Raw genomic sequence first — 15317 nt, 5'->3', positions numbered from 1 at the left:
CTTCAGGCTCCTACCTGTTTAATCCGTCAAGACACTGCCAGCTTAAATTTCAGACAGTTACGTAAGTGTCCCTGTTAACTTCAAATGGAACTGACAGGAATGCTAACATCGAAAACTCAAATGGGCCAGTTCCCCACCAGGCTTTATTGGGCTTATAAAACTTTCCAAGTTCAAAACTTTGCCATCTCTATGGGAAACAGCAACTTAGATTTAATGTTACAAAAGGAACAAGAAAATGGTTTCTGGATGGCAGCTTTCAGTTTACAAGTAGTGGCAAAGTAAATGGTTGGATGTTATGAGGTAGTTGATCTAAATTGTGAGGCTTTTTTTTTTTTTTTGAGACGGAGTTTCACTCGTTACCCAGGCTGGAGTGCAAAGGCATGATCTCGGCTCACCACAACCTCTGCCTCCTGCTTCAAACAATTCTCCTGCCTCAGCCTCCCAAGTAGCTGGGACTACGGGCACGCACCTCCATGCCCAGCTAATTTTTGTTGAGACAGGGTTTCACCATGCTGACCAGGATGGTCTCTATCTCTTGACCCGGTGATCCACCCACCTCGGCCTCCCAAAAGTGCTGGGATTACAGGCATGAGCCACGGTGCCCGGCCTAATTGTGAGGCTTTCTTAAAGGCACTCCTTTGATCTCACATGGAATGAGAGACTATAGCTATTCAACTTATTAAAACTCCTCTCCCAGCAAGAAACAATTAACAAAGCATCCTCCTCCTAATGGCCGAAGTTCCATCAAGCTGCTGTGGCCATTTTATGGAGCATGGTGCCATCTTGTGGCCACTTTCAAACCACCCATTGCTAATCGAGTGCAATTACATTACAGCATGTTATCCGAGTGAAAAGGAAAACTTTGGAGCCATGGTCCCTCCGGATATTTTCAAATGTTCTCAAAGAATGTGACATTTTGGTTACTTTTATGATTTTATTGACTTTTTTTCTCTTCATAACTTTAAAACAAAAACAGCACATGAAAACCAGTGTCTTATCCCAAAGTCTCAACTGAGCTGATTGACAGATGAACATCACCATCTTACTCCACTGAGTAACTAGACACAAATAACAGCAAGTTCGAGTTTCTGCCCACCCGAAGACACAGCCAGTAATCAGCCACAGACACAGACACAGTCAACCCCAGGGGCTCCAGCTCTCTGCCCATCTTCTCTCAGCTGTTCCTCCCATCTACTAAATGGGCCTTCCTGATGGCTTTCTCAAGGTGGGTCAAGCCTGAACTAGAGGAAAGCACAGGCCAGGTCCACCATCCCCTCCCACTGGCCACCAGCTGGCCAGCCAGGAAATCATTTCTCTACATCTTTTGTCTCCCCCCTTTTATCTCCCTCTCTTCTCCAAAAATTGTTGCTATCACTTGGATGTAACAATGGACTTAGTGTCCATTAAACTGCCTGAGAAGTGGTTTGAACCTGATGTATTTTCCTGAGCTAAAAAAAGTACCTCTGTGGCCTTCTTGCCATTAAAATCAAGTAAAAAACGGGACAAGCACTATTGAGAAGGGTCACATTAGAAAGGCCTTAGAATCCTCGCTCGACCCTTAACGGTTTCTCTAGCGGTAGCTCTTGAGGGTATAAGGGAGCAAATATTCTGGGGTCAAGCATGGGGGAAACACATTTATTTTCCCCTTTTAAACTTCCCTGCTGCCCCAGTTTTTGCCTTCTTCTTAGTAGATCCCCTGGGTTCTGGCTCCTTGCGCTTAGCTGAAGAGAGCGAGCCCGTCACCTTGAAGAAATCATCCAGGCGGCCCTGCGTGCTGCCTTGGCGGCTCTTGCTCAGCCTCTTGACCCCGCTGCGGATTCGCTCCTCAGAGAACTGCTTTTCGCCACACATGAACTTGACCAGCTCTTCTTCATTTGGCTCGCTCCACTTCAGCTCCACAGACTCTGGGTCCAGCACCTCAGGTTCCAAGAAGAGCTGGTGAGCCTCCTTGTGGAGCCAATTTTCTGGCACAGGGTACTTGTTGGGGTCAAGTCGCCGCACTATCTCCTCAATGCTCTTGTGCTTCTGGATGAGGTCCACAGCCCGCTTGGGCCCAATGCCCCGGATACTCTCACAGTAGTCACTGCCCAGCAAGATGCACAGATCCACAAACTGTTCCTGGTTCAGGCCCAGCTCCTGCAGAATCCGGCTCAAGTGGAATTCCTGGATGGGCAGCTTTTTGGATTCACTGGCAGTCAGGTGTCGCATTAGCACAGGGCTGCCAAAGGTGAGGCAGTCCATGTCCTCGGTAGCCGCAGCATAGACCTTGCCAGCCTTCACCAGGGCAGCACAGCTGGCCTCTGCCTCGCTGGGTGCATCGAGATAAGGGATGCCCATGAGGCTCAGCAGACGCTTGCACTCATCGTTGTGCTGCTTAGTGACCTTCACCAGCCGCTTAGTGAATTTTTCCACCTCCTGCTCGGCCCCAGCAGCCTGAGCCTGCTGCAGCTGCTTCTCTGCCTCAGCCCGCCGTTCACTGCGTTTGGCCAGCTCGCCTGACTTGAGCTGTGGTGGCTTCCCGTCAAAGACATACACGGGCTTGATGCCGTTCTCCATCATGCGGATAGTGCGGTAAAACATGCCCATCAGGTGGCTGGTGGTCTCACCCTCCTCGTTCTGCAGCACATCCCCACCCTGGCGAACAGCAATCAGGAACTGATAAATGCTCATAGAGGCATCAATGGCCACCTTACGGCCAAAGTAGCTCTTGATGTCATTCTCCCGGATGGCACTGGGGGCCACGTCAGCAATTAGTTTGGCCAGGCCTTGAATTCCCATGGCAATACAGAGGAGGGATGACTAAAAAAGAAAGGCAAGTCAGAGATGGAGGAAAGGAGAAGGGTTATAATTGGCGTTCTCTCACCAACTTTGTGTCTTGAGCTAAATGCCACACAAAAAGGACACCAAGTCAGCACTGCTGAAGATAAAAAGATGAAGACAAAGTCCCCATTCTCAAAAAAACCTCTAGCAGGGGAGTTTACTCAATAGTAAAAATACCAGAAATTGAAGCAGGTGCTTAGAGAAATAAGATATTATTGATATTCTGAGGCAGCAGCATTATTTATTATACCAAAAAAAACTACAACCTACGTCTCCATCAAGGACCACGGAAGGCCAGAGTGCTTGGCCTGGCTTGAGGAGTCTAGGGACCATAATGGCAAACCTGAAGACAGGCAAATATACCAGCTAAACAAAAAGATCTGATTTTGAGTCTCTGGAGAACCCTGACTGATAAGGCAGCCTTGAGAACGGACTGCAAATGTAACATCTGAATGGAGGTGATGTGGCTTCTTCACAAGCTTCTCTCACTCCTGTCATCGCCTCAGCACATAGAGTTTCTATTTTTATTACATTGCTAGTTTCAAGCTTTCCCTGTGCGTTTTCTCTCCACCACTCAGTCTGAAATGTTAACTCCATGGCTCTTCCCCGGGTCCTGATTGTGGTATCTGGCATTCCACAGCCACTGGGCCCAAAAAATGATTGCACTTCAGAGTCGATAGGCACGTGATCAAGTCTTTTGTGTGTGTGTGTGTGTGTGTGTGTGTGTGAGACGGAGTTTCACTCTTGCGGCCCAGGCTGGAATACAATGGCGTGATCTTGGCTCACTGCAACCTCCACAGTTCAAGGGATTCTCCTGCCTCAGCCTCCCAAGTAGCTGGGATTACAGGCATGTACCACCATGTCCAGCTAATTTTGCATTTTTAGTAGAGACAGAGTCTCTCCACGTTGGTCAGGCTGGTCTCAAACTCCCGACCACAGGTGATCTGCCAGCCTTGGCCTCCAAAGTGCTGAATTACAGGCGTGAGGCACCTTGCCCTGCCATCAAGTCTTTCTTGTGGCAGCATTTCCCAAATCACCCTCACAATTTTTGCCACTTCCAACTAAAATCTGTACTTTTATTTAGAATTTTTTTAAAAAACTAAAATAAACTAATAAAGAAAACTCATCATAAGCAATACTATTTGTGTTCTATCAGTTAGATTTTAATATGTGTTAAACGTGTAACTATTAAAAAGGATTTTTAGCGGTTGTAATTTAAAGTCATCTTGCCATCCTGGCCAACATGGTGAAATCCCGTCTCTACTAAAAATACAAAAAAAAAAAAAAAAACTAGCTGGGTGTGGTGGCATGCACCTATAATCCCAGCTATTCTGGAGGCTGAGGCAGGAGAATCGCTTGAACCTGGAGGCGGAAACTGCAGTGAGCCACGAATGCACCACTGCGCTCCAGCCTGGCGACAGAGCGAGATTCTGTCTCAAAATTATAATAAAGTCATTTTGTACCCACTGGTGGTATGTGTCCAACACTCTAAGATATATTCTACCAGGGCCAGGCATAGAGACTCTGGCCAGTAATCCCAGCACTTTGGGAGGCCGGGATGAAAGGATCACATGAGCCCAGGAGTTCCAGGTTGCAGTGAGCTACGATTGTGTCGCCAAACTCCAGACTGGGCAACAGAGCAAGACCCTATCAGGAAAGAGCAGGAGAAGGAAACGGAGAAGGGGAAGAAAGGAAAGAGAAAGGAAAAAAACGGGAAGAGAAGACTCCTCCAAGCTTTTTCACTGTTCCCACTCTTCCTTCACAGGGTTCTTTCTGGAGTATTAATGACTGTTCAATTCTTCCTTCTAATTCAGTCCAAACACTTCAGCATGGCATCAAGATCTCTTTCATGTTCTCATTCCCAACCTAACCTTATATTCTCGAATCTCAACAGAAAGCTGGAATAAGGCCCGCCTTTTCCCACTTTTCCTCAGCTGTGCCCTCCTCTCACGCGTCCTTCCAAGTCCATCCCATTTGATTAATATGAATAATTCCCCCTGTGAACTGCAGCGGCAAAAGCTCGGGCCTTGAATCTAGGCACAGCATTTACCATCCATGTGATATTTACCAAGCCACTGAGGTTTATTTTCTCGTCTACAAAAGAAAGATAACCATCACCTGTCTCTCAGGATTGCTGCCAGAGTTAACTGAGACAACAGACGGAAACCTCTAATGTCCCCTTTCCAGACCCTTTCAACCCTTCGGCTCTTGCTCAAGCCGGCCGCGCTGCTGAAGGGTGGACCGAGGACCAGGCCGTGTTAGCCTTGATCACCTCGCGGCGTCAGGCAGGAAAGGGACCTCAACAACTCAAGTGTCAGAACTGTTTCTAGTCCAAGGTCTTAGGAAAAATACAACATGTCCCCATAAGAGGGAACTTACTGCTGCCTTTCTATAATGGAAGAAAGAGAGGCTCGGAGCTTGCGCGACTGGCCCAAGGCTCACAGCGGGAAAGTGGCGGGACCGCCTGATGGCGAATGCCGCGCACTCCAGACCCCGGCTCCCCACGACTCCCAGCGCCAAGCGGACGCCGTCGCTCCGGAAGGTGCTTCCCATAAGGTCTCACCTGGCCTTTGGGACACGAGGCCTTGGCGGCTAGAGCTTGGTCGGAGTTACCAAGTGCCAGCGGTGCTAAGCCCGCTTTCCTTGCTCAGTTTAGCCACCGGTCTGCTGTCGCTCCGCCGCCTTCCAAAGCCCGCGCTCCCGTCACGTGACCTGCCCGCCACGCACAGCCATCTGGGGAGTGTAGTGCAGGCCGCGTCCCCTCAGACGGCTGCTCTCACGGCAACCAGTCCTGCCAGGGAGAACGTCTTTCTCAGCGACCCTGACCTACCCTTCTCCACAGCCTGTCCCTACGCCACCTGCACCAGGTCCCCGCATGCCCCAGCTCCCGCTACACCCGAAATCATAGGACTACAAGTCCCACAATGCCACTTGCTCCTCAGGTACTTCCTTTTCCGGTTGCACTAGGCGCCTGCTCCTGCAGACGTGTTCTTCCGGTGGCGGAGCGGCGGCTTAGCCTGAGCTGGGCAAAATGGTGAGAGGGTTGAAGGGAGTTCCTCACGGGGCTGCGAGGACCCCTCGGGGTCTGACCTACACCGCGCTTCTCTCCTCAGACGCCAGTGGTTCAGAGGGCTAGACGCTCCTGGAACCTCCGGCTTGGGCTGAAAGGTGGGGAAGGGGGAAGCCCTTGCCATGAACTCTTTAGGTTTCTGAGCTCGCGATTTCTAAGGATGAGGGGCGTGGGGCGTATTTTTAATACCTTACAGTTTATATATTTCTGTTATCTGTGGTGTGTTATCTTCATATGGAAAGTTCTTCTGCCGAACCTGAGCCCATCCTACAATGCCCTGGGCAAATGTTTCTTGGTGAAGCACTTCCAACTCTCAGGCACTTGGCCAGACTCTCCTAGGAGCGCCCACAGCCTCTGTACAGACCTCTGGCTACGTTTCGTGGACTTTTTTTGTTTTCGGCCACGCCTCCCAGTGACCACCGTCTGACGCGCATCTAGCTCTGGGATGATGTCTATTCATCTTTGTATTCCCAGTGCCAAACAGAGGGCCTGTAATTGGAAGCTCAATAAATGGCAACAATTGTCTTTATCATTTTGGGGGAAGGGGGCCGTGATTGTTTACTGGATTGAATTCCAGTGTCTCAGAACAATGGGGTCAGTTTACTTCTCTAGAGTTGTTATGTTCTGGATTTTAGAAGCATTGGCTGACGGGTGACAATGAAGTTAACATTTGTACGGAACTTTACATTTACATCCCTCTTTCATAGGCAATATCTCATCATCTTCCCTACAACCTTAGGAAGGAAGCAGATACCTATTGAGCAAAATACTCTCTGCCAGGCACTAGACTAGATGCTTTGATTCCTAATCTTTTTTATATATCTGTTCTGTGAAATAGATACTGCACTTACCTTACTCAGACTCGGATTACTCAGTAAGGGCAGAACTTTAATGTCTTTGCTCATAGCTCACAAGATTCCATAATAACATAGGTAGTGAGGAAAATACTGAATTGGAAATTAAGACTGGTGGGGTAGCTCACACCTGTAATTCCAGAACTTTGGGAGGCTGAAGCAGGAGGATCATGAGGCCAAGAGATTGAGACCATCCTGACCAACATGTGAAAACCCATCTCTACTAAAAATACAAAAATTAGCTGGGTGTGGTGGGGCGCGCCTGTAATCCCAGCCACTCCAGAGGCTGAGGCAGGAGAATTGCTTGAACCCAGGAGGCAGAGGTTACAGTGAGCCAAGGTCGTGCCACTGTACTACACCTGGGTGACAGAGCGAGACTCCATCTAAAAAAAGAAATTGAGGCTGATCATGCCTGTAATCCCAGCACTTTGGGAGGCCAAGGCAGGCAGATCACCTGAGTTCAGGAGTTCAAGACCAGCCTGGCCAACATGGCGAAACCCCGTCTCTAAAAAAAAATACAAAAATTAGCCTGACAGCTAATTGCAGGTGGTGATGCACACCCTCAATCCTGTAATCCCAACTACTTGAGAGGCTGAGGTATGAGAACCTCTTGAACCCAGGTGGCAGGGGTTGCAGTGAGCCTAGATCATGCCACTGCACTCCAGCCTGGACAACAGAGCAAGACTCTGTATCAAAAAAAAAAAAAAAAATACTGAGATCTGGGTACCACCAGTCAGTGACTTAGAGCAGGGGTTCTCAGCTTGGAGACTATAGACATTGGTCCACAAAGCTCCGGAAATTGCAGGCACACTTTTTTTTGTATGTAGTTTTTCTCAGGCAGAGCGTTCGTACCTTTCATCACATTTTCATAGTGGTGAGATCATTGGCCTCAGAAAATGCTAAGGACCATTGATCTGCACTAAACACCTTCTGTGTCTCAGCCTCTGATGCCGAGCGGCCCTTCTTGTCTCATATTGAAAAGATAAAGTGTCTCCTCGGTTTTGAGATAGAACTGTGACTGTCACTCCCATACTGAATGAGTTGCTGTTGGTTGGGAAGGATTTCCATATTTCCGGGCTGAAATCAGCTTTCACAGCAGCACCAGGCTCCTTGATAACCCCACGTTCTCCCCAAGCTGAAATCGTGAGATTCTTTGCTAGCTCTGATCTCTTGCCCTCCCCTAGGAGCTCGAGGCCATGAGCAGATACACCAGCCCAGTGAACCCAGCTGTCTTCCCCCATCTGACCGTGGTGCTTTTGGCCATCGGCATGTTCTTCACTGCCTGGTTCTTCGTGTATCCTTTCACTGAGCATCCAGAGGACCAGCATTAGTGATGTGGGAATCTGAGGGAGAAACTGCACTAGGTACATGCACCCTGCCATTTTTGTACACTGGATTGAGGCTGAGAGAAGGTAAGGAGGGGAGGAGGGCTGGTGATGCCCAGGGGCAGGTTATGGCCTTATTTCCCAAGTTCAGGTGAACTCTGTTCTGTGGATTTCCAGGACAGTAAGCAGGGTGCCTGGCTGGAGTGGAGGTGGGGGATAGGGGAGCTGCAGTTAGAAAGGTGGTATAAGGAAGGGTGCACTCAGGTGTCAGGAAGTCAGAGGGCTAGTCCCAGCTCCAGTCCTCATGAGCTGTGTGACCTGGGGCAAGTGACCTAACTCCTCTGGGTCTCATTTTCTTCATGGCAGTGGAACACCGGAGTCCAGGGTATCTCTTAGGCCCCTCTGCCTGGCTGCTCTGAGCCAGATAGACTCCCCAGAAGGCACTGAGCCAATACCTTTCTCCTCAGGGTCCCACTGCCTGGGCTGTCTGTACTCCACAGCCCATTTCTTTGCTTTGCCTTAACTGCTGTGCCCAGTTACGAGGTCACCTCTACCAAATACACTCGTGATATCTATAAAGAGCTCCTCATCTCCTTGGTGGCCTCACTCTTCATGGGCTTTGGAGTCCTCTTCCTGCTGCTCTGGGTCGGCATCTATGTGTGAGCGCCCAAGGGTAAGAGCTGCAATGGGGTGGGCATGTGAGCCTCCAGGGCGCAGCCCGGGGAGGCCTCTCCATAATCAGGTCAGCAGGGTCCTTAAGGCTCTTACCAGCATGACCCCTTGGTTGATGGAGACAGACTCAGTGGAATGGGAAGGGACAGTGGACATTTGTTCCTCTTTCCCTGACCCTCATACGGATTTGAGCCAAGTGTGACTGACTGTGTTAGTTCTGAGCTCACATGGCCTAAGGCCTCCATCTGCCTTTGGGATGTACTACGTAAGAGTGTAGGCACAGGCTTCCCATGGTTGTACATTTAAGTCAGGCCCCAATGACTTGGAGAGGCTGCTGGGAAGTTGGCTGGCTCTAAGGGGGTCAAGATATGGGGCTTAAAACTTACTGCAGAAGATAATTCACCAAATAGGCCGCTGGGAATCAGCTCTGGTGGCTCATCCTCAGAGGTGTGTGCTTGACAGTCCTTGCTCCAGGAACACAGGGGTGCAGGGAGAAAAGGTGGAAAGAAGGGCCACTGGTCTCATTTTGATACCCCTCTCCTCTTTTAGGTAACAACCAGACGGCTCCACTGAATCCCTGCTTTTGTAAATTACTTTTTTTTACGTTTGCTGGAAGTGTCCCACCTGCTGCTAATAATAAAGGCAGATGTATGGCAGTCCTGTCTGTGGCCCATTCTGCAGGGTTAGTGGGCTGCTGGGACCTACATTCCTTATCCAGTCTCTTCCCTTTCCCATTTCTCATCTGCCTTTCACACAGTTCCTGCTGCTGACCTACTTAAGGGGGATGAGATTTGTGTGGCAGGGGTGTTTTGTCATTGAAATTTAAGGCTTATCTGTGGATAGGAAGGACCTGGGCCTGCCCTCTACTATTGTTTCTAGGACAAACTTCTCTAGGAATCCACATCAGTCCATTCTGCCCTGGGCCAGTCCCTGCCCTAAACATAGCCACCCTTCTGTGTGCTGGGGCATCTTCACCAGGCTCAGCTTGTCTGCCTAAGAAGGCTTTTCCCCTCGGCTACTTTTAACGCAGGTGGGCAGCAGCAGGTGCGTGGGTGGGGAAGGTGTGGCCATGGGAGGGGCTGAGTCCACTCCTAGCCCCAGTATGAAACTAAGAGGATAAGGGGTATGAAGCATCCATTTGGCTATCTGGCTCAGGAGCTGAGATTTCAGTCTTCTTAGGAAGAACTCTGAATTCCAATTGGCCTCATAGGGGACTCCTCTCCCACCAGACCAATCCCAAGAAGAGACAAGGAGGCAAGCTCAGATACAAAGCAGTATTTATACATTTATTTATATATGTATATTTACTTCAGAAGAAAAGAACAGTTTGGGGACAGGAAACAAGCAGGCCTGGAGCTGCTGCCCTCACTGCCCACCTCAGAGAGTTGGTACATGATAAATAGGAGTCCAAGCTTAAGGAGAGGAACTGGGAGTTAACTGGGAGGTAGGGGGCGCTCTATGCACATGCAGGCTTCTATGGAGGCACAATATGGGCAGCATGATTTGCACCGGGAGGCCCTATGTACAGCTTGAAGCTAGGGGGAGATTAGCCCAGTGGCTACAGGAACAAAGGCCAAAGGAGAGAGAAGGGAGGGATGACCTGCTGGACCCCAGGACAGGGATGGGGCCAAGACACTCACACCATCGCCAGCCGGGCAGCTGGCAGCCTCCAGCAGATGACCCACTTACCTTTCCTGAAGCCCTTCTACCACAGGCTTAAGGCAACTTTGGTCCAAGGTTGACCCCCTCAAGCAGCTTGGAGCCCCAGCCTGGCCCCAATGCCTGCACTGAGGAACCCCTCCCCAGGCATGGAAACAGCCAGCTGCTAATGGGTTTGGGGCTGTGCTGTGTCCAGATGGGCTCCAGGGGGCAGTGAATGGTCACTTTCCAGTTAAGGACTGAGGGGCCGATAAGAACATGAACCCCCATTGAGGAAGCCCCAGAATCCTATCACATGGAGTGGGGCTCAGCAGTTTTAAGGCATAGGGAGGATTCCCTCAGTAGGAGGGAGAACAGAATCATCCTAAGTAAGGCTCAGCTCCTGCATGGTATGGGAATGGTGAAATTCCTATGTCAGTGGAGCCTAATTGGGGAGGGGCTGGGAGGAAGCTATCCCTGCTATTCCTGCATCCCCCTGCTGTTCCCTATCCTGAGGACAAGTGCTTTCAGATCAATGGCAGAAGGGGGCCTGCAGGTCACAGGCTTCAAGGATTCAGCTCCACTATAGAAAGGCCTCCCATTCAAAGCTGAGAATGAGCAGTGGGACAGGGGCAAGGCCTGATTCCCAAAGAGGTGGCAGCGTACCACAGGGCAAGGACAGCAATTCCCTTTCCTGTTTCTGGACCCATGGCAGACATGGCTAAATGATTACCACACTCCTTCCATGAGCCTGGATGTGACATCAGAATGCACCAGGTACCACTAAGAAACTTAAAGTTGGCACTTAAGATACAACTTCTTCCCTAATCCAGGGCCTTGGTGGTCAGGAGTGGCATGGGTGTCAGGCTCCCTGGGAGGGATCAGAGCCAGGGCCCTGTCTATAAGTGTCACACCCCAGCTCTAGCCCACTCTGAGCTTTCTAGCTCCATCCTTCCATTCCTTCCTGCCCTGGTTTAAGTGCATTTAGTAGTTACTTCATTAATAACAGCAAAAGCTATTTGCATCTGCCCTCCAGCCAAGACCAGGCTGCTGCTTGAGGGATTCCTGCTCCTCTGCTCAGAGAGAAGGATGTGACCTCTGTACACTCCAGGAACAGAGGCAGTGGGCAGCAACACCATCTGGTGGCTCAAAGGGAACGTCCCCTTCCAAATATTCTTGGTTCAAGGCTCCATGGCTTTCCTGGCCCACTGGCCCCCACTGGTTCAGGCCCATAAAGGGCTGAGGATGGCTTCACCAGGCACTGAGTAGACTTAAGGCACAAAGTCAGTTTCTCCAACCCATCTAGGGCTGGCCTCGGCTGCCCTGGGACTTCTTGGGAGCCAAGCTCTCCCAGGGAGAAGAAACTTCCTGGGCCACATTTAAAGCTTAGAAGTCCAAGTCCAGTGTAACAGGCAAACCCCAGAAAGTCCACTACCTAGCCATCCCCCAGAGTAGCTTTAAGGGGGAGAGCCATCTGCCCTCCGTTGACTCATGGGGGTCCACCCAAGTCTTTGAGGGCGGATCCAAGCCCCCTGTTGATCTCAAAGGTGGGCAGGTCCTCTCTCCAAGAGGGTTGGCTCTGGTCTCAAAAGGGGAGGCAGGGGATAGTGGGCTCTGAACAAATGAGGGTCCCAGGGTTCCCCTTGCCTCCTGGGCACCTGAACCAGCCCTCCAGCCACCATATCTGGACAGAGGTGAACTGGTCCTGTCCTGGCCCCAAGGGGGTGGCAGGCAGGAAGGCCCAGGAAGTCTCTGGCTCTCAGGTTCCCTCTGTGCTGTGAGGGGCAACCAGCTGGAACAGCAACTCCAGTGTGAAGACTTCCAGTTTCACCAGTCTCAGGGAGGGCCAGTGAACAGCAGAGCTGGCCTGCTGCAGGCTCCAGTGTACACCATTGCATCCAATGTTGGGGGTGTCCAGATACCCCTGGTCCCTGGTGCTGCCTCAGGAGGCAGCTCAGTCACACAGGCGGTAGAAGTGGAAGTAGTAGTCTGTGGCTGGCTGGACGAGAGCCTCTGAACTGCAGTTGGCCTGACCCTGAGTGGAAGGGCATTGGGAAGGTGAGGTGGCTCTGTGGGTGTGGGGCAGATGGCACTTCCTGCTGACGTTCCTTGACACTGTGCCCCCATCCTGCCACATGCTGTGCAAACCCCCATTCCTCAAGCCCCACACCACAGACAGGGGTGCCCAGACCTCCGGGGTAGGTGGGATGCCCCTGCTCACCAGCAGTGCCACCCGGAAGTGGTAGGTGAATTCACGGAAGGACAGGATGGTTATTGACCACTGGTGAGAGGTGCCCTGGAGAGAAGGGAGAAAGGAGTCAGGACAGACTGCTGCCCCTATCCCAACCAGCATCTCACCACAGCCATCACAGTCCTAGGTCTGTGGGGAGTTTTATGAAGGAAAAAAGAGAACTGAAGAGATGGGAGGGAGCGTGTTCTGCTTCAGCAGAAGGCTCAATGGCAGCTACTCCATGCAGACCGTGCCTGGTACTGGCAGGTCCACAGCCACCTCTGCCTGGCCCTTGCCTCCTTCCCAGTCCTGTTGTGCTGGGTTCCCTCACACGCTATGCTCTGTGCACATCAAAGTATTTCATTAGCCCCACCCTCAGTATGATCCAATGATGCCGTGCTGCTACTAGTCCTACCTTCTGGATGAGAAAACTGAGTCATTTGTCTAAAAATCACAGTGCAGCAGAGCTGGGATTCAAACCCAGGTGTGTCTGGCCCTCTCCCTCACAGGGTGGCATGCAGCCTGGCTGCAGGCAGCTTGCCCATCTCCTACCTGAGCCAAAGCCTCAGGTAGGAGATGGGCAAGTCTGTGTGATGTGGTTTCAGGCCCGCGCGTGTCGGATGCATGTCTAGCTGGGCTCTCTCTCGGCCACTGTCTCCTCTGTGGGGCCACAGCGCTCGGGCCTCCCTTAGAGGAAGCCCGAGCTCTTCCAGGTGCTTTCTGCATGCCTTTTCTCCCTCACTATAGAGTACATTCTTGGAAGTCAAAACCTGTGTCTACTCCACCTCTCTCCCCTGCAACTGGGCCCATCCAGCAGATGATTGGGACAGATGGGGCCTCAATCATTATTTTCTGAGTAAACACATGAATGGACGAGAAAAAATAATCACTGCTTCCGTGTTTGTCCTGAGAGTCTTCTCCCATGGCTTCTCAGGCCCAAGGAGAAAGTGGGGGTCCATCGGCCTCAGGGACAGTCCTAACTTCCGGTTACCTGGCCAGGGAGGAGCTGGCCATCCAGTTCTCCCAGAAGAGGTGGCCGAACATGGAGCCTGAGGGGCCTTCTAATGCACATCTAGCTGTGCCACTTCCCCAACCTGAGCATGAGGCTGGCTCCTTCCTGCTTCTGCAGACACCTCCAGTGAGTCCCAGCCCTCCCTGCATGGGCTCCCAGACACCCGCCTGTCTCTATTGTTGCATTCATCCACGTCAGCCCGGTGATCTGCTTTCTTTCCCAGGTCTCCAGCATGGCAGGGCCAAGAGATGCTCAGAGTGGAATCAACAAATACAGCAAACGTGCCCATTCCTGGGACACAGAGGCCCAGGCCCCAGTGCCCCTTGTGGAGACACCTTCACTCTGTATCTCCCAGCTCCAGCTCATGGCCCAGTTGAGCCAGAGGAGAAGCAGCTCAGGCCTGGCCAGCCCACAGCTTCCCAGTCCCACCTACCTGGGTGTCCTGATGGGTGTGGGGACTCTGTGAAGGGCCCCCCTCCTCACATGGCTCCTCCTTGGACCTCAGGCTGCACAGTACCACGGACACTGGGGAGGAGGAGCTGGGGACAGGCCCAGTTAGCAGAGAAATGGGGTTCTGGAGTCCCTCAACCCCAAGCACCCTCCCAACCAGCCTTCCACACACCTCTGAATCCCCACCCGGCCTGAAACACCGCATATCAACCATCCCACGTGCTCCTCAGCCTGTGAGGCTGGGTCATTGAGCCAGTTAACCACAAAGCAGGCAATGAAGTCAGCACTCATCCCACCATGTAGGAAATGCCAGACTCTCAGGCTATCCTCAGGCTTGGCTGTTCTGAGGTTCTGCCGGAGACTCCTGGCTCCCCTCCCACCTCCCATTTCCCCATGCCGGCACTCACTTCATCTGCAGAGTCAGGCTGAGGTGCAGTGGGGTGTTGCTGCTGACAGGGATGTGGTACGTGAAGTTTCCAGGCCTGCAGTGACAAAACTGGCCCCTTAGCCTGAGGGCACCCTGCCAACATCCTCCCCTCCCCCACCCCACCATTGACTCCTCAGCCCCCAATCTGTACTGGAGCCCTGCAGAGGCCTGGAAAGGGGCTGCCCTGCCTTGTGGGGGAGGATCCTCCCTGAGGGGGCAAGTTCTGGACGATCTGTACTACCTGGGCTCATGTCACCTGAGGGGACCTCCCTGGGTGAGGGGAGGGAGCGTAGCCCACCTGCAGGCATCCCCTGGAGCACAGTACTGGGAGGTGATGGGCATTGAATTCTCCAGCACTTGGATCGAGGTCAGGGAGGGCACTGGCTCTGCAAGGAGAGAAGCTGTTGGGGCAGGAGTAAGGTGACAAGGCAGGACACAAATGAGACGGAGGCATGTCTTTCCTTGCCAGACTTGGAGCAGTCACTCATAGCTTAGTATGAATAAGTTCCAGGTTTTTTTTCCCCCAGACCCCCACAATGTCCAGAATCACACTACACCCTTTCCTCCGCAGCCCTGGGACTACCCAGTCCCCATGAGCCTGACGTCTGCCTCCTCAAAAGAACTGGAACACCCAAAAGTAGGGATGGGTCTTCATATCCCTTGCCAGGTGTGCAGGAGCCTGCTTGCGGCCTCTGTTCCTGCCTGCAGGCGTCTCTCAGCTCTGGGTTCAGAAACATCAGTTATACTGGTAGCTTGAAATCGGTGATGGTGAGAACACCACACAAATCAGGCTCTTCCCTGCCCCAAGGCCGATGGTCA

The 15317-nt window shown here is 51.8% G+C and overlaps 3 protein-coding genes across 17 annotated transcripts in view; 1 reads left to right on the top strand and 2 right to left on the bottom strand.

Annotated features, from left to right (window-relative positions):
- Nucleotides 1–923: 923 nt before the first annotated feature.
- Nucleotides 924–5507, bottom strand: FEN1 (flap structure-specific endonuclease 1). The gene is made up of 2 exons (XM_002755413.6): nucleotides 5384–5507; nucleotides 924–2799 (listed from the first exon to the last, which is right to left on the bottom strand). Exon 2 carries the CDS (start codon nucleotides 2776–2778, stop codon nucleotides 1636–1638), a length of 1143 nt encoding a protein of 380 aa, XP_002755459.1. The 5' UTR covers nucleotides 2779–2799; nucleotides 5384–5507; the 3' UTR covers nucleotides 924–1635.
- A 292-nt stretch (nucleotides 5508–5799) lies between these two features.
- TMEM258 (transmembrane protein 258) lies at nucleotides 5800–9397 on the top strand. The gene is made up of 4 exons (XM_003734279.6): nucleotides 5800–5854; nucleotides 7929–8038; nucleotides 8606–8742; nucleotides 9291–9397. The coding sequence occupies exons 1-3, from the start codon at nucleotides 5852–5854 to the stop codon at nucleotides 8730–8732; spliced, it is 240 nt and encodes a 79-aa protein (XP_003734327.1). The 5' UTR covers nucleotides 5800–5851; the 3' UTR covers nucleotides 8733–8742; nucleotides 9291–9397.
- Nucleotides 9398–10001: 604 nt separating this feature from the next.
- Nucleotides 10002–15317, bottom strand: part of MYRF (myelin regulatory factor) — a 36908-nt gene continuing 31592 nt past the window's right edge. For 8 of the 15 annotated variants that reach the window (XM_035262920.3, XM_035262921.3, XM_035262924.3 and 5 more), the window contains 5 exons: nucleotides 14797–14899; nucleotides 14479–14553; nucleotides 14055–14160; nucleotides 12601–12675; nucleotides 10002–12414 (listed from right to left, as the gene is read on the bottom strand). In XM_035262920.3, coding sequence (XP_035118811.1) covers nucleotides 12334–12414; nucleotides 12601–12675; nucleotides 14055–14160; nucleotides 14479–14553; nucleotides 14797–14899 — 440 coding nt within the window. In that variant the 3' untranslated portion in view covers nucleotides 10002–12333. The remainder of the gene's footprint in view (nucleotides 12415–12600; nucleotides 12676–14054; nucleotides 14161–14478; nucleotides 14554–14796; nucleotides 14900–15317) is intronic. The other 7 variants (XM_035262922.3, XM_078341178.1, XM_078341179.1 and 4 more) reach the window with 1 other exon arrangement.

The sequence above is a fragment of the Callithrix jacchus genome, chromosome 10, assembly GCF_049354715.1.
Source record: "Callithrix jacchus isolate 240 chromosome 10, calJac240_pri, whole genome shotgun sequence".
Classification (NCBI taxonomy): Eukaryota; Metazoa; Chordata; class Mammalia; order Primates; family Cebidae; genus Callithrix; species Callithrix jacchus.
This window is presented reverse-complemented; position numbering and strand designations above follow the sequence as displayed.

Coding starts and splice junctions, on each gene's coding strand:
- FEN1 (XM_002755413.6), bottom strand. CDS start 2,778: ATGGGAATTCAAGGCCTGGCCAAACTAATTGCTGACGTGGCCCCCAGT.
- TMEM258 (XM_003734279.6), top strand. Junction 8,039..8,605: donor TTCACTGCCTGGTTCTTCGT/GTATCCTTTCAC, acceptor TGCTGTGCCCAG/TTACGAGGTCACCTCTACCA.